Raw genomic sequence first — 25,524 nt, 5'->3', positions numbered from 1 at the left:
TTAAAAATAACTTTACACAATAAAATAAACAACTATAGGACGAAGAGTTACAAATAAACAATTCTTCTTATCAACTGAAGCGCCAAGACATTTTTAACGTTATCACTTTTCTAACGGAAAAAAATCTAGATTAGATTATACACTTTCATTCAGGTTTTCTAAACATTTACCAAATGCCTATTACATGCCAGCTTTTAAGTAAATAGTGGTGAACAAGGGATATGCTCCTGCCATAATGGAACTTACCGGTTTCTCAGGGGAGGCAGAAACTGAACAAGCGATCTTAAGCATGCTGTATGTTACGACACGCACAAACAGTGCTATGGGAACACATTTCAGATTGTAGGTGTGAGCTGGGAAAACAACAGGGTATGTTTCCTGGAAGAGATGCTACTTAACCTCTTTCTTTTATCTTAAAAAGATCATAATGATCACAGCAACCTTTTATTGACAACTCAGAGTCATAATTATGACCATAACTATTATACTATGCTATAATACTCTGTTTTTCCATCTCCTCTCACACTGAATCCTGCATAAAGTAAGATATTTCTACGTAAACATTTTTAAAACACTCCAAATTATGGAACACTAAGGTCACTTAACTTCAAACATTGGGACAGGATTTTAATATTATCATAACTTGGAATAATAGCAATAATTTACACTTTAAATAAATGCAGTTTATTGTATGTTAATTACATCTCAAGAAAGCTGTCTGAAAAAGAAAGAAAACTCTGTGACAAAAGACACCGTACACAAGGATAAGAGACAAATGACAGACTAGAAGAAAACAATTACCCAGATTAATATCCAGAATATATGTAAAAATATGACAGATAAGAAAAAACATTCAATCCATTAGAAAAAAATGGAGAAAGAAAAGAAACAGGCACATGACAGAAGAAATATAAACGACCAAACATATATGTGGACAGATGCTTGATCTCACTCCTAATCGAGAAAAATGAAAATAAAAACAAAATACTGTCAGAATGGATGGGGCTGGCCCAGTGGTGTAGTGGTTAAGTTTATGTGCTCCGCTTTGGTGGCCCGGAGTTCGCAGGTTCAGATCGCGGGCACAGACCTATGCACCGCCTGTCAAGCCATGCTGTAGCAGGCATCCCACATATAAAGTAGAGGAAGATGGGCACAGATGTTAGCTCAGGGCTAATCTTCCTCACCAAAAAAAAAAAAAAGAAGAAAAAAAATACTGTCAGAATGGCAAAAAATGAAAAGATTGAGGATCAAGTGCTGGTAAAGAGTTTAACAGAGGAGACAGATACTCTTGTACACTCTTGGAATAAATTTGGTATATCCATTCCATGGAACACAGTATAGCAGTTAAATGAAAAGAAGTACATGACAATAATTATTATTATGACTGCAGGTAATATTTATTGTTTCCTATAAGCCAGGCACTGTTGTATATTGCTTACTTATATTAACTCATTAGCCCTCACAACTACCATATGAGGTGAGTACTGTTATTATCCCCACTTTATAGACTAGGAAATTGAGACACAGAGGAGTTAGGTAACACGTGGAGGTTGAACAGCTAACAGGTGGCAGAACAGCAATCTGCACACAGGGGTTCTGGCTCCAAAGCTGATTTTCTTAACCTCTACAGAAAAGCCTCTTTATTTACTGACATGGAAAAATCTCCAAGATACATTATTAAAAGCAAATTGCACAATGTACACAGTATAATACCATTCCTATTTTTAAAAAAACCAAAACATATTATCTATATCTGTATTTATCTCCAGAGAAAGGACTGAAAAGATATACAAAACTAGTAGCAGTGGTTTCTCTTTGGAAAAAGGACTGAGGGACTGGGATTGGGGGTGGGAGGCAATCAAGGGGGACTTTGGTTTTATGTGCATGTTTGATTTTCACACCACAAGAATGTAATCAGGTATCCCTTGTATAATCACATTTTTTTAAGATTAAAAAACTCGAAACACTGATCCAGTAAAATCTTTTTCTACTCAATGCACACTTTACTCCTAAAATGTCCTTTATCCAGCTTCTGTTAGAATATTTTAAATGGTAGAGCACTCTACTTCACCCTGCTTTATTACTGAAAAAAAGCTTAAATGGTAGATTTTCCTTATAGTCAATCAAATGCTTCTTTTTAACCACCATCCATTGGTCCTAATTCTGCCCTCTGTCAAGCAAACAAGAATGAATACTACTAATCCATCTGTATTGGGAGTCTGCAAGACCATCTCCAGGCTCAATGATTTCCTAGGAGGACTTACAGGACTCAGCATACAGTCACACTCTTGGCTACGCTTTATTACAGTGAAAAGATACAAAGCAAAACCAGCAAAGGGAAAAGGCACATGGGGTGAAGCCCAGAAGAAACCAGAGGCAAGCTTCCAAGAATCTTCTCCCTTAATTCCTCCAGCAACGAGTTGTAACAATACGTGTGAAATGTTGCCAAACAGGGAAGCTCATTAGACTCAACACCCAGGGTTTTTACTGGGGGCTGGTCACGTAGGCACACTTGTCTAGCCCATACTAAAATTCGAGACTCCCAAAAGGAAAGCAGGCGTTCAATATAAACCACACTCTTTGTGCATTCAATTTAGGCACAGTGAGCCATTCTAATTGGGGAATGGTGGGAATCCTTCTAAAATCCAAGTCCTCAGATGCCAGTCAAGGGCCAACCCTGCAAGCAAGCTTTTCTAAGAATAGCAGTTCAGGCCTGCTATGTTAATTCTTTTCTGCACAGCATCCTTTGCATAATCCTTTTGATATTTAAATGAAATTCTATTATGTCTTTCTTCAGTTTTTTGTTCTCAGTTAATATATAATCAACTCCTTCTATGAAAGTTTCCAGACTTTTCATCTGTTTTGGTCACCCTCATCTGCACTCTGGCTTGACTACGTCCCTCTTAAAACATGAAGCCAAAAATGTAAACTAATATTCCAGGCATAATTTCACCATAAATAGGATATTACATTTTTACTAATGGAGTTTAATATTTTGTTTTTTAAAGCTGCATTACTAATGGGTGATATGTTGAGCTGGCAGACAAAACTCGAGTTCTATGACATTATATTTATAATCCCATTAGGCATTTTGTAAGTTTAAGCACAATGCTCCTACTGACCAAGATCATTTTGAATCGTAATTCTATCGTCTGTCTCAGGTTGACTATTCCTTCTAGTTTCCTGTCGTGTGAAAATTATTCAGGGTTCTGGAGCCAGACTACCTCAATTCAAATCATAGTACTACTACTTATAACAATGTGATCTCGGGCAAGTTAGCATAAATCCTCTGTGTGCCACAGTTCCCTTATCTATAAAAACTAAGAATAATAATCATATCTATCTCACAGAATTATTCAATGAAATAAATGAGATAATGTATATAATAAGTCTAGTATGGTATCTGGCACATTGTAATTATATAATAAACAATTATTATTACTTATCTAAATTATTGATAAGAATAATAAACAGGTCAGGATCAAGGGCGAAGATTTATGGCATTTTTTGGGTGACTTCTCTCAGAGATGACAGCAACCAAAATTCTTTGAAAATATCAATTCAACCAGATTTATACTTTATAATATACTTAAACCCAATATAAGAAACTTCAAGATATAAAAAACAGATATTCATTATAATCAATTTTTAATTATGTTAAGAGACTGCAGTCTCTAAACTTAACCTTTTTATCACCTACCAAATACTGGTGTGAAGAGAAAGAAATGAAGATAGCCTAGACTGGCAAGAAAGTTTCTATCACTGAGAAGATAATTTCAACTCTTCAAGAAATTCCTACTTATATCAGAAGTCTGGCAGAGTAAGAGAAACACATTCCTGTGATTATTACTGTGCATTGCCTTAAACAAAGTAACACAATGAAAATAAAATGCTAAAATGATAACCAAAGTATAATGAAAAAGAGCATTTTTAGATACTTTATCTTTTATTAATAAGAAAAACCAAGGGAATACTAATGAAAAAGTCTAGTGAAGAACAAATGCCTGTAGCACTTGTCATCTGCAATCAGAAGAGCTAAAATTCTTAGATAAAATTAAACATCTAGAATATTAACTTTAATGGCAGCAGAAGCATCAAAAAGCATCAAAAAGCATATTTCAGGGGCTGGCCCCGTGGCCGAGCGGTTAAGTTCGCGCGCTCCGCTGCAGGCGGCCCAGTGTTTCGTTGGTTCAAATCCTGGGCGCGGACATGACACTGCTCATCAAACCACGCTGAGGCAGCATCCCACATGCCACAACTAGAAGGACCCACAACGAAGAATATACAACTATGTACTGGGGGGCTTTGGGGAGAAAAAGGAAAAAATAAAATCTTTAAAAAAAAAAAAGCATATTTCAACACTGAACTTTAAAAACTGCTATCTGACCTCTAAAAAGAAAACGACAAAGTAATAAAAATTACTATATGCATAGTATTGGTTACATTTATCCTTATTAACACAGTTATATCCCTAAATTTTTCCAAAAGATTAATCAAACAACTACATATGGATAATCAAAGAAATAAGGTTTACATGCAAACAAATGGCTGTCATACAGTTTCCAGCAAGCTAACATTTCCAGTTAATGACTCTACATTGTAGTCTTGTTTAGAGTCAAATGTGAATCTTGAAATTAATTCATTCTAATAGTGACTTGGAGAATAGCAACAGTATTCACTTAGGAGCACAGCTGCAGAGACTTTCAGAACTGGGGTCAGAGCCTTGCTCTGCAAATCACTAACGGTGTAGCTTTAGGCAAGTTACCTAAGTTTCTCTAAGCCTGTTTCCTCAACTAAAAAACGGAGATAATATTTACCTCATAGGCTTTTTGAGAAGACGAATTAGGATATTTTCTAATATACATATGTATGTGTGTGTATATACATATATACATATGTATCATATATATGTGATATATATATATATATAAGAATTCTAGGAGGTATATACTAGTAACAAGTCACATTTTACAGCTGAGTACAAAAAGGTAAGGAACCTGCCCAAGTCACCCAGCTGTTAACTTGACAAAATCAGGATTTACACTTAACCAAGTTCTAGAATCTGTGCTCTTAACCATTCCATTATACTGCCTCTCACACATGTAGTAACATGTAGCCCACAGGAATAATTACTTTCAGATGCCAGATACTATATGTTGACTGAACCTGTGAGTTTCTTGGAAGCTGTGACATCCCCCATTTTACTTAAGGTCAATAGGAACACATAAGAGAGACGTGGATCCCATCTTGGCCACTTATTAGCTGTGTGAATCTATAATCTCCCTGAGCTTCACTCAAGTGTAAAACGTACATAACAATAACATCTCTTACAAGAGGTAAAGAAGCATCTGTTTGCAAAGCATCTAGCACAGAGCCTTGCATATAAAGTGCTCAGTAAATGTCAGCCCCCCCACCTCACTCTCCTATTTGTGACTCCTCACATAGTAATCTTTCCAAACACCATGCTACTACTTCTTGATACCCTCTTACCAACTATGTTAACAGCTGGGTGGCAAAGAACATTATTTTTTGGTGGTTACCATGTGACACCAAATAAAACCTCAGTGAAGTCCAGCGATATTATATAATTTTAAGTATAATAAACTTCCTCCCTTTTGTCCATATGGTCTATCACTTTTATCAAAGTAGAAAATAAAATTAGGCTACCAAGATTTGTTCTTTATAAAATTATGCTTAATGTTCCCCAATACCTTCTGTTCTTTTAGGTAACTGCCAAATGATTTACTTGATTTGTTCTAGTTTCTGATCAGACATTGTTTAAAAATTAAGTTGACCTTAGCATTTCCAAAGTTATCTTTTACCCTTTAAAAAAATCATTACTTTTTCTGTCATCAGACACTTCTCCTATTCACCATAATTTATCAAAAATAAAAGGTAATAGCTTGGCACTAGGTTCTTTTCCCTCACATTTTCATGGAGGAAATATCTAATACTGAATTCTAAGCACTATTCATGCTAAATGCAGCCATAGCAATTAGTATTTCTTGTCAATTGGGCAGCATTTTCTTAAGAAAAGATAAAATGCTAGGAGGTAGCATGATCGATCATAAATCAAAACTGCTATATAATTAATCTTTTTTTTCCTTGGATAGCAAGGATGTCACGAAGCACATCCTGTTGGCTTCCAAGTATCATTTAAAAATATTCCCATGTCTTAAAGCAATCTGGAAGTAGATGTTGAAAGCCAAAGGAATTTTTCAATCAAGTCTTGACTTCTGAAATCTACTACTTCCTCGATCAGCTAAAAGGCATGTTACGAGGCTACAATCAGAAGCACCACAGAGAAAAGTGGTGCTGTGGGAACAATTCATTTGTTTTTGGCACAGGCAAGGTTCACTACCAATTTGTAACAGTATGAATTCGATAACTGTTCAAAGCCAAAAATGAGGTTTGGACATAAACAGATTTTCCAAGTAGCTTTTGCTGAGGCCTAGCAGCTAATATAAAATTAAAAAGCCATTAAGAGGTGGTAAAGTACAGGCAATGTCTAGGAATTAAAATAAGACCTATTAGTTGAATTGCTAAAAAAACGTATTGAGCTAAAGACAAGATATTTTGCTTCATTCATTTACTCTTTCTTGAGCTAACTTTATGAAAAGGAGATGGGAAATTATATTTTTGGTGCTTAAGTTTAGCCATCTATAAACAATATTACTTGCCCTAGTAACCTCATGAGTCTAACAGAAGCCTAAATGAAATAACAGCTGCTAAAGCATTGTTCAAAATTTAAAGTGTACAGCAACATAAGATATAACTGTATTTTTACAATTTGTAAGCATCTACAATGAAGTCATTTTAATGATGCCAGTCCCACTGGCCAAATACACACTCTTGACAAGTAACTTAGCAGTGATATTTTCTCAGCCCTTTATGGAATTACAATTATCAACAAATAAAAATTTTTCTTTTGGGGCCAGCCCGGTGGCACAGCGGTTAAGTTCGCACGTTCTGCTTTGGTGGCCCGGGGTTCGCTGGTTCGGATCCCGGGTGCAGACATGGCACTGCTTGCCAAGCCACGCTGTGGCAGGCGTCCCACATACAAAGTAGAGGAAGATGGGCACAGATGTTAGCTCAGGGCCAGTCTTCCTCAGAAAAAAGAGGAGGATTGGCAGCAGTTAGCTCAGGGCTAATCTTCCTCAAAAAAAAAAAATTTTGTCTTATTTGTTAGTTCCTACTCACTTTGTTTCACTTTTATAACTTAATACTTATATAAATCCACTTAATTAAAAAGTGAAAATCTGGGACATTATCTCAAAAAATCACTATGATCTCTTTCATTATACATCAAGAATATCTCAATATTATTGCAAAGAGTTTTCAGTTTTAAATAAAAAGGTTTTATAAAATAAGATTAACTTCCCATTATTGATATTAAAACTAAAAAAGTCAAAAACATTAACTGTTTCAAACAAAAACCATATTTATATCTCTGTCCCGTTAGCCCAACTTACCTCATCTCCCTTCAAAACTTCAGCGCCACCAAATTCACGGGTCTGATTTGTCTTCACCGACACCTCTCTCTCCAAGCTGGCTGACTTCTCCTTTGCTTCCTGAAGTTCCTCAGCTTTGGCTTCTTTTTTACGAGAAATGATGGATGCCTAATTGAGCATTAAAATGAATGTAAAATAAGATACAATTAACTTTCTATTATCTTGTGAAATTATCTGTTTTTTAGATTTTACTGAGCTAAATTTTTAATATCAGTTTGGCTTCCCCTGACCAATACTTCTTGTCCTACCATCTATCATCACCAGTTATATTTTTAGGAATGAGCATGCAATATATGTTAAACATTAACCTAAAAACATTTTGGAAGACAAAAGCACTGGAAATATAGGGCACATCAGCAGAGAAACAAAAACTCAATAGTAATAAAAATATTAAGATCTTGTCAAGTAACACTCAAATGCTAATGAAAATACCTTCTAGGTAAGTAAATAGAAGCTATCACTAAGTCTATTGTTTTTCTGCCTGGTGGGTTTCTTTTTATTGAAAGAAAACAAGAATGGTTTATTCTCACAACTACAACACAGGTCATCTTATCTAAGTTCAACATCTATACTTTTAAAATGAAATACTAAAACATCTATTATATTTGGGGCATTCTAGTGAACAAAATGCAGGTTTAAAACCAAACATCTGACTCATCAGAATTATGCAAATGTTTACAAACCCAAATGGCTGCTCTTACCCATGAATGCCACATTTTGTATTAGTTAGCAACTCTTGGGGGATTTCCTTAAATGAATCATGGCTATACTAATTTAACAAAAACATTAACCAAAGTGCCTTCTTAAGTGAAATAGTACAAATATTTTCTTCAAAAAGATTTGATGGGAGAGGGGAAATCTCTAATACAAATCCTTTAACAAATTCTATTGTCCTTTGTGTTTAAAAAATGAAAAGACAGGTGAGGAAGGAATATTTCTCTCTATAGAATTATTCCACCAAAAAAAAGGGAGAGAAGAAATGATAAGAGTACTGGAATTGTATAGGAATTGATGATATATTTCCTTAACATGAGAGAATAAATAAATATAAACCTCAGTCCAAACCAGGATCTTCTTTAATAGGGAAACATGAGGTTATCTCCCACTAAAGTCTGGAACAAAATAAAAATGCCCACTATCTCCACTACTTTCTTTCTTTTTTTTTTTTTTTTTGAGGAAGATTGGCCCTGAGCTAACATCTGCTGCCAAGCTTGAGGAAGACTGTCCCTGAGCTAACTAACATCTGTGCCAATCTTCCTCTATTTTGTATGTGGGATGCCTCCACAGCATGGCTTGAGGAGCAGTGTGTAGCTCCGTGCCTGGGATCTGAACCCAAGAAACCTGGGCCGCCAAAGTGGAGCACACAAACTTAACCCCTATGCCACTGGGCCAGCCCCTCCACTACAATTTAATATCATGTTGAAGGTATTTACTCATACCATTAGACAAGAGAAAGCAATAAGAAGTATAAGAATTTGAAAAGAAAAATTGGAATTTTCATAGTATATATGAGATTACGTACTTAAAAAACCAAATGAATCTATGTAAAAACTACAATAAACAAATCAATAGCTTTCATAGACAAACAAATCAGTCAGAAGACATAAGGAAAGAAAAACTCTTTACTTATAAAAGCAAAAAATAAAATAAAGTATGTAACCATAAATTTAACAAGAGAAGTTCCAAAACATTATGAGGAAAGCTATTAAACACTCCTGAAAGACACAAAAATAAACAAATGGAGAGACACACCACATTCTTAGACAGGAAGACTCAATATCATAAAGATGTAAGTCCTGAGGTAATTAATAAATATAAAGCAAATCCAATAATTAAAAAATTATGGCTTTTTAACAGAGCTAGACAAGTTGATAATAAAGCTTATTTGGAAAAACATACTAACAAGAATTCTCAGAATAATCCTGAAAAAGTAAAGCAGTTGGGGTGAAGGTGGCTACTTTTATTAGATATTACAACTTTATTATAAAGCTTCTTTAAATAAAACAGTTAATATGAGTACATAAACAGACAGGCCAGTAGAACAATAGAAAATCTAGAAATAAATCCAATAGCATTTTTACATTTAAAATAAAACAAAGGTAGAATCTCAAATCCACAGGGGAAAAAATGGACTTTTTACTAATAGGTGTTGGGACAACTGGATAATTGGATAGCCACAGACGATAAATACCATACATCAGAAAAAATTTTAAACAGATCAGAGATATAAAAAATTAAATTGTAGAAGTCTGAAAAGAAAATATGAGTAAATTTTTTTACTTGCAAGAAGAAAAAATGATCCTAAATACGACTCAAAATCTGAAGTAATAAGAGAAAGAATTGATAAATTTGATTTCATAAATATGAAGAACTTTTTCATGGCAAAGTAACACCATAAGCAAAGTAAAAAGGCAAATACTAAACTGGGGAAAAATGCTACACTTATTAGCTAGGCAAAAAGTAAATATTCCTAATACATAAAGAGTTTCTAAAACTAGAATAAAAGGCCAAGAACCCTAAAGAAAAATGGATATATATATGAAGGTACAATTCACATAAAAAGAAGTTAAAATGACTGTTGCTCATGTGAAAAGATGCTCAACCTTGTTTATAGTAAGATAAATGAAAATTAAAACTATCATAAGATATCATTTCTGGTTACAAAACTCTAAAAGTTCAACAACATATTCTATTGGCAAGGCTGTGAGGAAACAGGCATTCTCCTCCATTGCAGGTGGGAATGTAAAATGCTCTAACCCTTATGGAGAGGAATGTGGCAATATTTAGCAAACTTACATATACATTTACCCTTTGATGTAGCAATCTCACTTCTGGTACTATATCCTAAAGATACACTAGCAAAAAACATGAAAGACATAAACAAAAAGCTATTCATGGAAGCACGATTTGTAATAGCAAAAGAATGGCAACAACCCAAATGTCCACCAACTGGGGATTGGTTGAATGAACTGTGGAAAACCCACTCAGTGGAGTACTACGTGACTGTGAACAGGAATAAGCATACCCACTACTTTGGCTCTAATGAAAAAGACATATAATAACAAGTGCTGGCGAGAACGTGGAAAAATCAAAAGCTTCCTACACTGTTGGTGGAAATGTAAAATGGTACAGCCGCTTTGGAAAGCAGTCACACATTTCCTCAAAATTTTGAATAAGGAATTATCACATGAACCAGCAATTCCACTCCTAGGAATATACTCAAGAGAAATGAAAACATATTTCCATAAAAAAACCTATACAAGAATGTTCATAGTAGCATTACTCATAATAGCCAAAAAGTAGAAACAACCCAAATGCCCATTAACTGATGAAAGGATGAACAAAATGTGATATATACATACAATGGAATATGAGTCAGTAATAAACAAAGAATGAAGTACTGACACATGCTACAACTTGAATGAACTACAAAATCAGCACGCTAAGTGAGAGAAGTCAGTCACAAAGGACCACATGCTGCATGATTCCATTTATATGAACTGTCCCTGACAGGCAAATCTATTGAGACAGTTTGGCCTCTGGTAGTTGTCTAGGGCTGGAGGTTCAGACGGTAAGGGGAAGTGACTGCTAATGGGTTTAGGGTTTCTTTCTGGGGTGATAAAAATGTTCCACAATTGATTGTGGTGATGTTGCACAACTCTGTGAATATATTAAAAATCATTGAATTGTACACCTTAAATGGGTGAATTGTATGGTATGTGAATTGTATCTCAATAAAGTTATAAAAAACAGGAATAAGGATTATTCTACTATTCACCAGCATATATTGTTAAGAATAAACAAAGCATGGAGAATAAAAGTGTGTATAATATATTCTTCTTTCCCTAAGAAGGGAGATACATGAATATATAACATTATTTCTTAATGGAATAATAAACTATAAAGTTAAAAAAATAATTACCTATGGGGAAAGGAAAGAATAGGGTGGATAGCACAGGGGTAGATGCTAGGAACTTCTTTGAATATTTCTTGCTTTGTAGATTTGACTTGGAATCATGTAAATATTTTAAATAATTATAAAACAAATTAATCCCTAAAAAATAATGCCTAAAAATATAAAAAAAACCACATCTATGTATCCAGTTTAATTTTTGGCATAACCACACAGAAGAACTATTCTAAATGACTTTAAAACAGTATTTCGACTCTATGTCCCTAGTGGGATATACGCTAAAGAAAAAACAAACTAAAGAACAATTTTCAGCAGTAATCATATTTTTGGTGGTAGTACTGGTACTTCTATTTTGAAACTATTGTATGTAAAGTATGGATTAAAGCAAATGACAAATTATGACAGTGCCAAAGGACTAAAGCAGAGAACAAATTAAATTATGCTGGTGTTACTGAGAACCAGAATTTTCATTGTGGCATAAGGAGAAAGATGTGAGATTGATGAGGTTAAGTAAAAACCCAGTAGTCTTGAATCTGAACTGGAAGGATTAGTATGATGTACTTTAGTACATGGTGTACTTTAGTACATTTTGATGTACACAGTGTACTTCATGAGAAAAAAAAGAGAAAAACTACTTCCTAGCTCTGTCCACTGAAAAGACCTAAAAACAACTGGCCACCCCAGTAGCAAGGAGAAATCCTAATACTACCCAGATTGGATTAGCAGACATTTGGTCCATGTCAAAAGGTCCTTGACATTTGGTCCATGCCAAACAGTTTTGGACAGGACCAACTACCAAGGACCTTTTGGTGTAGACCCAATTTCTCCATGGACGTTTTGGACAGGACCAAATATGACCAGATATCAAGGACCTTTTAGCGTAGACCAAATGTCTTACGGACCACACGTCTTATGGACGTTTGGACAGGACTAAAGGTCCTGCAAAGCCCAGATTGTGGTCTCTAAGTATAATTTCCTACTAAAACAAATCACACTCATAGAAGAAAGTCTAATTCCAGGTCTAGGGTAGGAAATGTAAAAACCGAGCTTAGAAATATTTTAATCATATCAGAAAGCAAGAACATCATCAAAGACAAATAGAATCTTAAAAGAACTGAGAAGTTAACTTGAAAAGCCTCCTACTAGCCCAAAATGGGACAATTTGAGCATCATTAAAGAAAATGTTTGAAACTTATCAAATATGATTACATCTATGATTCAAAATGACATTAAATAAACAAGCAAACAAAAAATAAAAAACTAACCCTTATTGATCACACTTACTGTTGGAGGAAGAAAACGAGTTGGAGAAAACCAATTTATTTTGAAAATTGATAAAAATAAGAATCAAGCAAGTACCCTGCCTTTCCTATATGAACTAGAGAGCAGGATAACCACATAGTTGACGAGAGGAGGTTTCTCTTTGCAGAAGTAGTCCACCTAATAAACGAAGAAGGAATCACAGCACCAACATTTCGTAATCTCTAATGAAATTAATGGATAGGCAATGATAATCAATGGCTGCTAACATCATAGAGAGACAACCAGACATTATTACCTCCAAATCAAAGTACATAATTCCACCTAGAAAATATTCTTGCCAAAAAAAAAAATCAAACTAGAATCTGTTCAAGCTTCTTGTTCTAATATATAGGAAATACAGGAAACAGAGGAACATGTTAAAAGGAAACCATAAGGTCACAATCAGTAAACTACAAACTATAGGAAATGAAATAGGATAAATAAACAAGTTTCTTCAATAAATAAATTGCAAGAAAATTATTAAATAAACAAATAACTAACTGGGAAAGAGAACCTATAGATAAAAAGAGACTTGAATAGGGCCAGCCCCATGGCCGAGTGGTTAAGTTTGTGCACTCTGCTTTGGCAGCCCAGGGTTTCACCAGTTCGGATCCTGGGCACGGACATGGCACCACTCATCAGGGGCCACGTTGAGGTGGCGTCCCACATGCCACAACTAGAAAGACCCACAACTAAAAATATACAACTATGTACCAGGGGAGCTTTGGGGAGAAAAAGGAAAATAAAATCTTAAAAAAAAAAAAAAAAAAGACAGAGACTTGAACATATCAACCAAATGCAGTGTATGAATCCTGTCTGGATTCTAATTAAAATAAAGCAACTAAAAAAAGAAAGAAAGAGACAATCAAGGAAATCTGAACACTGACTAGATACTTGCCAATATTAAGGAACTATTAAATTTTTCAGATGTGGTATGTTGCTAAGTTTTTTAAAAGCCTTTATTTTTTTAGAAATACGTTATAAAATATTTACAGATGAAATGATATGAAGTCTAAGATTTGCTTCAAAATAATCCAGTCAGGGCCAAGGGTACATATGAAACAAGAATGGCCATGATTGCTATAGTTTAGAGACACATGAGGGTTTATTGAACTATTTTTTCTACCTTTGTATATGGTTGAAATTTTCCATTATAAAAAGGTTTTTAAAAATTCTAGCATCCTTGACTAACGCTTTGTCATGTAGCTCAGTATTTTCTGAGATCATAGAATTCTCTTCACACTAAACTCCCCCAACCTGGGTTCTTTTCAGATAATCCATGGCTTTCATTTGAATCTTTGGTCTAGAAATACATAATAACATATATACTCTCATAATCTAATAGTTGTGGATAAAATGATAAACGCCTTAGTACTAAAATTTACTTTATTCTATACTTGCAAACTAACTTGAAATCTGAAAAAGTTATATTACCTTAATTCATTAAAGATCACGAATATTTTGATTTATATCACTTAAGGTAAGCTTTCATTTAAAAATCAAATTCCACACTCACAGATATAAACACCAACAGCTCTGTCACCACAGTTGGCAGACACTAAAGAAACTAAGCATTATCAGGTATATTGAATTTCAAACTTACACAGGCATCTTTTGTGGCTTTTCCACAAATTCCGTTATAACCTGGAGACTAGCAATGACAGAAGAACATTTATTCTTTATTGCCTTCTCCCTTTAAGACTATCAATAATACAGCCCCTGGTGTTTATGAAGGTGTTCACCAATAAGAATACAGATCTAACTATGTGGGCCAAAAGAGTGGTCTTACCTGTTGCCTATATAGTGAGAGTTTGCCTTCAATTGGCTCATTTCTCATCATTTTCTTTTCAATCAGCTGATTGATCTGTGTGTTCATTTCATTTATCTAAAAGAGTATGAAAGTAGAAAAGGTTAAAACTCTTCCTATGATTATATAAACTAAGGGACATCTGGCCAAACCAAGCTTTGAATTTACAGTTCTTATCAGTGATTTCATGGGAGGAACAGTTCCATTAATGTGGGTTGTAACAATTACTTTTAAAAACAATTTACATTTCACAGCTCAGGATACATATTCACACAATTTGATTACTTATATGGATTCAACCATCCATGTCTAAATTATCCTAAAATATTCTATGTGAAATATTTATGCATTATTATAAAAAAGATGATTTCTAACAATCTGAAGTTATCCGCTCACCTAGGTTGTGACTTTCAAGTCACTGCAAGTGATAAAGCAAATCTGGACTAACATTCCCCAGGGATTTAGTACAAGGAATTCATGAACCCAGCTGGGAGGTGACATGGATGACATCTAAAAACTCTTCCTGTTCTAATGATCTGTGATTCTATCATAGCTGTCATTTATCATACTCATTAATCTAAACCTTTCCCAAACGTAATAAAATAAAACTGAATAAAGCCAAGAGAAGCATATACTCCCTCAAAAAATAAAAAAAATTACATGGCTTTCAGTATATCCTTCCTTTGAAAAGACTAGAGTTCTCCTGTCAATTCTATGACATTAAAATTGAGCCAAATATGACTTGTACATCTAATTTCTATAAGTAAATTAAAAGAATAAAATGGTCAGAATTATATATTTAATTGTAGTGGCTATTAAACACATAGTAAGCACATTAAAGGATTTGCAAGTCAAAACCTTCCAATCAATTTTCATGATATTTAATTACTTTTAAGAAATATACATCTGATTAGCATTTTACTTCTAGGGAACAAAAATGTTATGTTACCAGGTTTCAATGACCATTACAAGAAAGTTTAGTAATTCCAAAGCAAGTATAAAAGGCTAATAAAAAATATTAGCTTTAAATATAAAATTGCTATAATATTATTCTTAGAAATAAAAATTAATGATATTTAAAATATTTTAAAATTTGTCTTCTAAATGATCCCATTATGAATACATAAACCTATGAGCCAATCATATGCATTAATTTATATATCCAAGTTATTTAGTTACCTAATCATTTGACTAGGTTTTTACAACATCATGTGGATTAAGTAAAAGAATTATATGCTATAATTTCTCATAAAGAACAACTGTTCATAAGAGCTGTCAACTTAAGAGTCAAGAGTAGAACACTATAGAAAGCAGTTCACATAATTTTCACAGAACTGTGGATGAGATAAAATTGGGATCTATAAAAAGAAGATGATTGTCACTTACTTTAGATTCAAGTTCAAGAAGATCAGAATGGCCCATAGCAGGCTCTGAAACCACTTTTTGTAAAAAATGCAATTCTTTTTTCTTGCTTTCTAATTCTTTAGGAAATTTTTCAGTTACCATATATGAATTAAACTTTATCTCCTCCTCTAGTCTCTTCATTAAACCTTTAAAAATAAAATAAATGTATACTCAGCTCAAGAGAGTAGGTATATTGATACTTTGTACACTTGAAAATATAAGACCTGGGTAGTAGGGCATATCTGTCTAAAGCATTCTGTATAATATCTAGTATAGTACAAAAAAAGATTGGCCATTGAAATCTTTTGAGGTTAATTAGAACGATAATGAAGGAGGACAATTTACAAAGAAGAATATTTAAATAATTATAGAAAAAGTTATATTATGATCTTCTAAATTACCACCTAATTCTTTTATACTCTACAATATGCAAAAATAACATTTGCAGAGCCAGATATATTGTCGGGTTACATTTTGCCTTGTAAGTATTTAAGAAATCCACAAACCAAATGACAACAAAAATGAAATCTAACCCAGATTCTTTCTTCTATAAGCGGTCATTTATTCTTTTTCTTTGGCAATACTTCTGAAGCAATTTATATCTATTTTAATACTCCACAAATGGTAATACATTATAATTTGTCAGCTTCAAACCAATGAAGACATTACTAAAAGTACAAGTTAAAAATCCAAAAAAGAGAAATTATCTACATTCATAAATGTTTGCAGTTTTCCATGTTTGGTCGTTTTGCTTTTGCAAAGTATTCGTTTAAAGTTATGTGGCAACTTAAACTGTATTTTTAAGACTTAATAGTTTTATTTTGGCAGAGTGCACAAATATACACACACACAGATTTTCAGTGAATAATGGCTTTGTTATAAATTCCCAGCCTAGAGAGCTTTACAAAGTTTATTTCAGATCTTTCCATTACACATTTACAAATTCTGGCTTGACTTTTTAAAACACTGGATTTCCGGTTTAAGTAATCTGCGTGCGTAGATTGCATAATAAATCTGGCCCAAAGCCTTAAAATTATTTTTAGTTCTGTTGTGCTAGCCATATATTAACATGTAAAAATTTATTAATGGCAAATTCACAAGTTCTCCATTCATCCCTACAATATTCCCCCCTTTTCAGGGACTGGAGAAGGGGAGGCAAGAGAAAACGCTTAATGAATCACACTATAATTAGGCAGTCATTCCTCTGTAGTTTCTGAGTAAATCTACATCCTGGCTTCTTGGGCTATTACATGACTAGTTTTTCCATCTTCAAGTTCTTAAACATACTGCATGTAATCAGAGGTATGAGGAACCAAAATCTAAAATGTTTTTAAAGATTTAAAGTTTTAAATATTATTTTTCCTATTTAAAAAAAAGTTGCTAATTCTAGAAAATACCAACTAGTCTATAGTGACAGAAAGCAGATCAGTGGTTGCCTGGGGATGGGTAGAGGGGCAGAGAGGGCAGGAGTGAGACATTACAAAGGGGCATAAGGAAATGTTTGAGGGTGATGGACATATCTGTTATCTTGATTAAGGCTGATGGTTTCACCAGTGCATACATATGTCAAAATTTATCAGGTACATACTTTAAATATGTGCAGTTTATTTTATATCCACTTTACCTCAATAAAGCTGTTAAAAAACATAAAAACAGATTTCCATCACATTTTCAATTCCTCTCTTAAAAATTTTGACTTAGGAGTGACATCAGCATCATGGCAGAATGAGTTGTTTCCTCAGGCTCTCCCCTTTAAGTTATAACTAAATGGACATTAATTAACCAGCATAGGATGCCTTGCACAGCACAACACTTCTGAGAGATCCGTGCAGCTATACATCTGAAGGCAGGTGGATGGGGCAGTGGAACTAAGTAAGCACACCCCTTTCCCTGCCCAGCAGTGGTGAGTCAGTTCACAGATCCTCACATAGCAGCCATGCATGACCATAAGAGGAGGTGGGGACAGCCCAGCCTGAGCCAATGCTTTTGGAGTTGCAGCCTGGCCCACGGGAGTGTCCAATGTGCTGCTGTGACCCCACCCGTGGGAACATTCTACACCAAGTGATGGAAGCTCAGCCACTGCATGGGTGTTCCTCCCCGCAGTGCAGCACAGGTAAGAAGATGCCCCCACCGATGGGGTACAGCAGCCCCAGGGATCCACCAAGTTGCAGTTCAGCCCCCTTGTGGGTACCCCTCACACTTAGAGCAGCACAGGCAAGAAAGCGCCTCGCCCATGGAGCACAGCAGCCCACGGGACCAACCAAGTGGCGGCTCAGACCCCACATAGGTGCCCCTCCTGCCTAGCATGCAGCAGCTCAGTGAGTCCCCTGCCAAACCCAGAGGCCCTGTCTATGGTACCCAATGTGCCCACCCAGCACAAAGGCCCTGCCCACGTGAGTGCAACCTGCAGAGTGGCTGCAGCCAGCCTGGGAAAACACAGAGTAGCCCTACCCACACAAATTCCAGCAGACAGCGTGGGATCAGAAAACACAGCTCCTGCCTGCACCCTCTACCCGCAGTGGTGGCAGGTGGAATCTGTGACCTGACACTACCACAAATGTACTGGCAAAGGATCACTTCATCAAACACCATGAAGAACTACATTAACACTTCAGAGCAGAAGGGAAATGACAAGTCTCCAGAAACCAATCCTGAATTCACAGAAATTTACAATCTAAATGACAGAGAATTCAAAATAGCTATCATAAAGAAACTCAACAGGTCACAGGAAAACTCAGAAAGACAGTTCAGTGAACTCAGGAATAAAATTAATGAGCAGAAGGAATACTTCACCAAAGAGATTGAAACTCTAAAAAAAAAAACCAAACAGAAATTCTGGATATGAAGAACACAATTAATGAGATAAAAAATAATCTAGAATTCATAAAAAATAGACCTGACATTATGCAGGACAGAATTAGTGATTTGGAGGATAGAAATATAGAAATGTTTCAGGTGGAGGAGGGGAGAGAACTAAGATTTTTAAAAAATGGAGGTATTCTTTGAGAAAGATCTGACTCAATTAGGAAAAGCAACATAAGGATTATAGGTATTCCAGAGGGAGAGGGGAGGAGGAAAGGAGCAGAGAACTTGTTCAAAGAAATAAAAGCCAAGAACTTCTAAAACCTGGGGAAGAAACTGGACTTACAAGTACTTGAAGCCTATAGAACTCCTAATTACATCAATGCACAAAGACCCACTCCACGGCATATACTATTAAAACTGGCAAAAGTCAATGACAAATAAAAATATTAAGGGCAGCAAGGCAGAAGAAAATAATCTACAAAGGAACCCCTATCACACTTTCAGAGGATTTCTCAGCAGAAACCTTACATGCTAGGGGAGAATGGAATGATATAATCAAAATACTGAAAGACAAAAACTTTCAGCCAAGAATACTCTAGTCACTGAAACTATCCTTCAGATATGATGAAGAAATAAAAACTTTCCCAGATAAACAAAAGCTGAGGGAGTTCATCACCACTAGACTTCCCTCACAAGAAATGAGGAAGGAAGCCCTCCTACCTGTAACAAAAAGGGAAAGGTTTAGAAAACCTCGAGCAAGGAAATAAATAGCCAGAATAATGACATGATTCTATATATAAAAAACCCTAAAGAATCCACCAGAAAGCTATCAGACATAAGCAACAACTACAGGAAAGTGGCAGGGTATAAAGTCAACTTACAAAAACCAGTTGCATTTCTTTTTTTTTTTCCAAAGATTTTATTTTTCCTTCTTCTCCCCACAGCCCCCTGGTACACAGTTGCATGTTTTTTTTTAGTTGTGGGTCCTTCGAGTTGTGGCAGCATTTCTATACACTAATAATGAACTAACAGAAAGGGAAGTCAAGAATACAATCCCATTTACAATCTCAACAAAAAGAATAAAATATCTAGGAACAAATTTAACCTAGGAGGTGAAAGACCTATACAATGAAACCTATAAGACATTATTGAGAGAAATTGAAGAAGACACAAAGAAATAGAAAGATATTCATGCTCATGGATTGGAAGAATAAACACAGTTAAAATGTCCATATTATCTAAAGCAATATACAGATTTAATGCAATCCCAATCAGAATCCCAATGACATTCTTCATGGGAACAGAACAAAGAATCCTAAAATTTATATGGAGCAAAAGATTCCAAATAGCCAAAGCAATCCTGAGAAAAAAGAACAAAACTGGAGGCATCACAATGCCTAACTTCAAAATATACTACAAAGCTATAGTAACCAAAACAACATGGTATTGGCACAAAAACAGATGCACAGATCAATGGAACAGAACTGAAAGCCCAGAAATAAAACCACACATCTACGGACAGCTAATCTTCAACAAAGGAGCCAAGAACATAAAATAGAGAAAGGAAAGTCTCTCCAATAAATGGTGTTGGGAAAACTGGACAGCCACATGCAAAACAGTGAAAGTAGACCATTATCTTACACCATATACAAAAATTAACTCGAAATGGATTAAAGACTTGAATGTAAGACCTGAAACCATAAAACTCCTAGAAGAAAACATAGGCAGTACACTCTTTGACATGGATCTTAGCAGTATCTTTTTGAACACCATGTCTACTCAGGCAAGGGAAACAAAAGAAAAAGTAAACAAATGGGACTACATCAGACTAAAAAGCTTCTGCAAGGCAAAGGAAACCATGAACAAAATGAAAAGACAACACACCAATTGGGAGAAAATATTTACAAATCATATATCCAACAAGGGGTTAATTTCCAAAATACGTAAAGAACTCACACAACTCAACAACAAAAAAACAAACAACCTGATCAAAAAATGGGCAGAGGATATGAACAGACATTTTTCCAAAGAAGATACACAGATAGCCAACAGGCACATGAAAAGACGTTCAACATCACTAATTATTAGGGAAATGCAAACCAAAACGACAATGAGATATCACCTCATATCCATCAGAATGGCTATAATTACCAAGATAAAAAACAACAAACATTGGAGAGGGTGTGGAGAAAAGGGAACCCACATACACTGCTGGTGGGAATGCAAACTCACTTAGCCACTATGGAAAACAGTACGGAGATTTCTCAGAAAAATTAAAAATAGAAATACCATACAATCCAACTATCCTACTATTAGTTATTTATCCAAAGAACATGAAATCAACAATACAAAGAGATCTATGCACCCCGTATGTTCAATGCAGCATTATTCACAATGGCCAAGACGTGGAAGCAACCTAAGTCACATCAACTGATGAATGGATAAAGAAGATGTGGTGTATATATATATACACACACACAATGGAATACTACTTGGCCATAAAAGAAGAGAAAATCCTCCCATTTGCAACAACATGGATGGACCTTGAGGGTATTATATTAAGCAAAATAAGCCAGACAGAGAAAGACAAACACCATATGATTTGATTCCTATGCGGAAGACAAACAAATACATGGATGAAGAAAACAGATTAGTGGTTACCAGAGGGGAGAGGAGTGCGGGAGTGGGTGAAAGGGGTAAAGGGGCACATGTATGCTGATGGATAAAAACTCGGCTATTGGCGGTGAGCACAATGCAGCCTATGTAGAAACTGATACAAAATAACATACACTTGAAACTACACAATGTTGTAAACCAATACAACCTCAATAAAATAAAAAAACTATCAACTTAGACCTTGAAAAGTAGTCATATGTTTCTAAAGTTTTTTAAAAAATATCTTTCAAAATCCTGATGAAATTAAAAATAAGGTCACTAAGATCTCATCAAACTTTTTGATTAAAAACCCTCTGACAACATCTCACTGATCCTACTATAACTGAATGCAGAGTCCTTTTATATAATAAATGTCCTGAATGTGTAGAGTATAAAGATGAATTAACTTCAATGAATGCTTTATAATATGGTCATTATTCTGAAAAAATACAAATTACATCGTTACACTAAAAACACTTTTTGTCATTTAAGTAAATAGAAAGAAACTTTTTGTAACATTCTTTCTTAGTAAAAAATTTAGGTAGACCTTATTAAACTAAAAACCTGGATCAATTAAACATCTGTTTAATCTACTCTTTTCCTAGGCTGCTGAATACAACCCTTGAGACTCTGTTTCCCAGAAAGATGTCAACAAGGCAAGAACTCCTTAACTTCTTGCTCCCTACTCCCGTTCTACCCAGAAAAAAACACATATTGCACACATAATGGCTTATTTTTATATTTTCAGCCATTTTTTCTTACTTGATTCCCTTCCTACCTGTAGAAAAGATAATTTTCTTCCTATCCAGGGTTAAGGTCTCTACTCTCACCTCCCAACAATTTAACAGAATATTTACTGAATACCTGCCATGTGTAACCTAGTGTGCTAGGGCCTGGAAATAGACCAATTATGACTTGGTGACTAGCCTGGAATTTAGTTGAGTCAGAGTCAGATATGCCAACAATTAACATATCATGGTAATTGCTGTAGAACATTCAATGCAATGCATGGAGTACAATGGGAGCACACAGGAAAGGCTATCAGTTCTCACCTTTTCCTTCTGAATCTTCAAATTTCCATTTGTCTAACTCTTTCTTCCAGCATATAAAGACCACTACACTACTACCCTCCCTCAACCTAGGCACAGTACTGTCTTTCTCATTCATTTGCACACTCCCTCTCTTACCCTCTTTTCAAAAACAAGCAGTCAGAAGAAGCCTACTCTATTATATCTACTTCATCTATCATTTGCTCAGCCCACTATACTGTATTTACATTCTTTCAGATCACCGTGCCTTGGTATGGGATGTCTTCTACTCCTTCATCTTTCCAACTTTAACTTAGCTCAGTTGCCACCATGTGCAGGAAGCCATCTAACACTGTTAGGGTTTGCTTTATCTCTTCTTTCTCACAGAACCTTATCCTGAGCTCCATCGTCGTGCTGCGTTACAATTGTCCGCTGTTTGTCATTCCTCCATTAGACTGTGAGTACTTTAATAGAAATATCTTTCTTTCTAATCCTAGAACTTAGCATAGTACCTGATATGTGGAAGATGTTCAATAAATATTGAGTTAACAGACTATTGGTTTTGAGCCGATTATTTCTATTACTAAACAATGCAATAGATTTTGTTTTGTAGCATCTACTAACATATTACTTACATTAATATTTTAAATCCACATTCCAAGAGATGCCCCAAACAGAACTTTATTTGTCTATTTTATTACTAAATAATTACATATTTCCTGGCCCAAACAATTTCTATTTAGGCTAGAAAGCCAAAGCAAAATAAAGACTATTAACTCAAATAAAAAATGAAATATTACTAATACTACAAATATCTCTGGTTATTCTGTTTAGTTGCCAGAACTAAAACATAATAGCAAGAAATATTTAACCTAATAAAATTAAGGATAATAGATATTGCAGAAATATATGTTCAGGCTAACATTTTAAATGGTATTAAACTGTACTGATCAATCAATTATTTTTCTGCATACCAAATCTTTCAATTCTTATATTCATTATCTTCATTTCCAAAAATTCACTATTAATAATAAGTTCTAATAATTTCTTAACAAGAGTAGGCCTAAAAATTGCTTACTGATATTAATTTTTAAATGGCTATAATTTAATGAATTTCTTTTGAAGATTCATCTTAATTTTTTATAACAAAGATGTGGTGAAGGAATCTACATCCAATCCAAAGAACATACACTGAAAAGATACATATTATACTAAGGGGAAAAAATCATTAAAAAATTATTTTATTTTGTTCTGAAAATTAACTTTCTCCTAAAAAGTGAAAACTTAGCAAATAAAGAATCAAATAACACCAATAACTAAATGCATAGCAGCTCCCAGGTATTGCTTGAATCTGAATTTATAATGACTGAGAGGAGTGAGAAATTGTATGGAAAGCTACTAGTTAACGTATTAATCATACATCTTGTAGGGCGTACTGTACTGGCTTCTTAAATATCAATTAAATATACCATATTTCCTTGATTTTAAGATGCCAACAATTTTAGTTAATGTGCCATTAACTAAATTACAAATACCATGTTAAATGAACATATAGAATGTAAGATAGATCCTGATTATAAAAACAACTAAAATGGGAAAGAATATATGTCTAGAATTAAGGAAATACTGTATTATCTCTTAACAGCTTTATTGAGATATAATTTATATGCCATAAAATTCATCCATTTAAAGTATACAATTCAATGGTTTTTAGTCTATTCCAAGATTTATGCAACTATTACCACAATCAACTTTACAACATTTTTATCAGCTCCAAAAGAAGCCTCTGTATCCATCAGCAATCACTTCCTCCCCCCACCCACCCCAACAGCTCACCCCCTAACTCTAAGGCAATCACTAGTTTGATTTTTATCTCTATGGATTTGCTTTTTGTGGACATTTCATACAAATGGGATCATATAATATGTGGTCTTCTGTGACCAGTTTTTTTCACTTAACATGTTTCTGAGGTTCATACATACTGTAGCATCCATTAATACTTCATTCCTTTTATTCTGAATAATATTCCATTGTATGGATACACCACACTTTGCTTACTTATTCATCTGTTTAGGGACACTGGGTTGTTTCTAAATAATGCTGCTATGAACATTTATGTACAAGTTTTTGTGTGGACATATGTCTTCAATTCTCTTGGGCAGATACTGAGAAATATAATTTTATGTTTAACGTTTGAGGCCAAACTGTTTTCCAAAGGAGTTGCACCATTCTACATTCCCACCAGCAACATATGAGAATTCCAATTTCCCCATATACTTGCCAATACTTGTTATTGTTTCTCTTTATTATAGTCATTCTATATATTATACCTTAGAGTAGATTCCAAAGAATACTACAGAAAGATGAATTACCCCTCTAACAGCTGGAAATTTACATTGGAATATTTCTCCAATACCAATGAGAGCTTTGCACTGTTCTTCTAATTTACGTGGTCCCTTCTGATGAGCAAAAACACTTTAAAAATGCCTAGGATGGATTTGGTGGTGTAATCTGGGATATCAGAACAATTTATCCTCTATAGAAAGCTAATGGGACAACAGAGTCAGGGATATCCATGCCATCAGCACAACCAAAAATATGAAAAAACACTCAGTTTTAAGGGTTCAGTATTTTATTCTTTTTCTTTGTAGTCCTGGTTCTAAAATAATGATTCACATTTTTTCCATCCACCTTTTTCATCCATCCTAAGTACTTTATATACTCACACACAGGAGACCTTCCTCCTCCCTCCATGGTGCTTTCCTTTCTTTTTCTTTTTTTTTTTTTTTGAGGACGATTAGCCCTGAGCTAATACCTGCTGCCAATCCTCCTCTTTTTGCTGAGGAAGACTGGCCCTCAGCTAACATCCGTGCCCATCTTCCTGTACTTTATACGTGGGATGCCTGCCACAGCATGGCTTGACAAGTGGTACGTAGGTCCGTACCTGGGATCCAAACCAGCAAACCCCAGGCCGCCAAAGTGGAACATGTGAACTTAACCACTGCGCCACCAGGCCAGCCCCCATGGTGCTTTCCACTACCCTCACCTTCTGATGAAACACTGAAGGGGAATATAAAACCCCAGGTGAAAACTTAAGGA

General features: G+C 34.8%; 1 protein-coding gene across 7 annotated transcripts in view; it reads right to left on the bottom strand.

Moving 5' to 3' along the window:
- The window catches only part of IFT81 (intraflagellar transport 81), a 186,584-nt gene that overhangs the window by 46,235 nt on the left and 114,825 nt on the right, over positions 1-25,524 (bottom strand). For all 7 annotated transcript variants that reach the window (XM_070515999.1, XM_070515997.1, XM_070516002.1 and 4 more), the window contains 3 exons: positions 15,920-16,083; positions 14,516-14,611; positions 7,473-7,619 (listed from right to left, as the gene is read on the bottom strand). In XM_070515999.1, the coding sequence (XP_070372100.1) occupies positions 7,473-7,619; positions 14,516-14,611; positions 15,920-16,083 (407 nt within the window). The remainder of the gene's footprint in view (positions 1-7,472; positions 7,620-14,515; positions 14,612-15,919; positions 16,084-25,524) is intronic.

This window comes from Equus asinus, chromosome 8 (assembly GCF_041296235.1).
Source record: "Equus asinus isolate D_3611 breed Donkey chromosome 8, EquAss-T2T_v2, whole genome shotgun sequence".
NCBI lineage: Eukaryota > Metazoa > Chordata > Mammalia > Perissodactyla > Equidae > Equus > Equus asinus.
Note: the sequence above shows the minus strand (reverse complement) of the source record. Positions and strands in the feature narration are given on the sequence as shown.